This window comes from Vicia villosa, unplaced genomic scaffold (genome assembly GCF_029867415.1).
Source record: "Vicia villosa cultivar HV-30 ecotype Madison, WI unplaced genomic scaffold, Vvil1.0 ctg.000580F_1_1, whole genome shotgun sequence".
NCBI classification, from domain to species: domain Eukaryota; kingdom Viridiplantae; phylum Streptophyta; class Magnoliopsida; order Fabales; family Fabaceae; genus Vicia; species Vicia villosa.
This window is the reverse complement of record NW_026705265.1, coordinates 100,538-101,435: the sequence shown is the minus strand read 5'-3', so window position 1 is coordinate 101,435 and position 898 is coordinate 100,538. Positions and strand designations below refer to the sequence as shown.

The following is an 898-nucleotide window of genomic DNA, read 5'->3' as shown; positions in this document are numbered from 1 at the left end:
AATGAGGTGGCTAGGGTTTCTTTCCGCCCAGCCCCTCATAACTTGCTTTTCTTTTTGTTCTGGGTCGGGTCAGACCCTCTGGCCCACCTAGTTTTTTTCTGCATTTTTTATGGCCGCTTAGCGGCGTGACCTCCGCTTAGCGGATAGCAGAAAACACAGAATTCTGCAGCATTCATAACAGTCCCCAAGTTCCCGATTTTTCCTGACTTCTCCTAACAGTCACAACACACATGAAACACAGAATACTTACAATGTTGGGGTGCCTCCGAACTAGCGCTTTGTTTAACATCGGTTAGCTCGACGGTCCGAGGCGGCTTTACGGATCAAAAATCGGAACGGCTTCCGAACTTTGATCGACTTCACCACCAAGATACGGCTTGAGTCTTTGGCCATTCACGGTCCATCTTTCATTTGTTGTCGGATTTTCAAGCACAACTGCTCCATATTCTTTTACTTCCTTGATTCGAAACGGACCCCACCACTTTGACTTCAATTTTCCCGGAAACAACTTCAACCTTGAATTGAACAAGAGTACCATTTGACCTTCCTTGAATTCCTTCTCAACAATATTTTTGTCATGATATCCTTTCACTTTTTCCTTGTAAATCTTGTTTGGTTCATAAGCTTGTAACCGCAATTCTTCCATCTCAAGCAATTGTAACTTTCTCATTTCACCACTTGCTTTTGGATCAAAATTAAGCAACTTCAAGGCCCAAAATGCCTTATGCTCCAATTCTACGGGTAAATGACAACTTTTCCCATAAACCATTTGAAACGGAGTAAAACCAATCGGTGCCTTGAATGTCGTACGGTAAGCCCATAAAGCATCATCCAACTTGTGTGACCAATCTTTCCTTGATGAAGAAACTATTTTTTCCAAGATTCTTTTGATTTCTCG

At 42.5% G+C, this 898-nt stretch overlaps 1 protein-coding gene across 1 annotated transcript; it reads right to left on the bottom strand.

The window, feature by feature from the left end:
- Positions 1–316: 316 nt before the first annotated feature.
- On the bottom strand, positions 317–646 carry LOC131629566 (uncharacterized). The gene has a single exon (XM_058900344.1). The coding sequence runs from the start codon at positions 644–646 to the stop codon at positions 317–319; it is 330 nt and encodes a 109-aa protein (XP_058756327.1).
- Between the last annotated feature and the right edge of the window lie 252 nt (positions 647–898).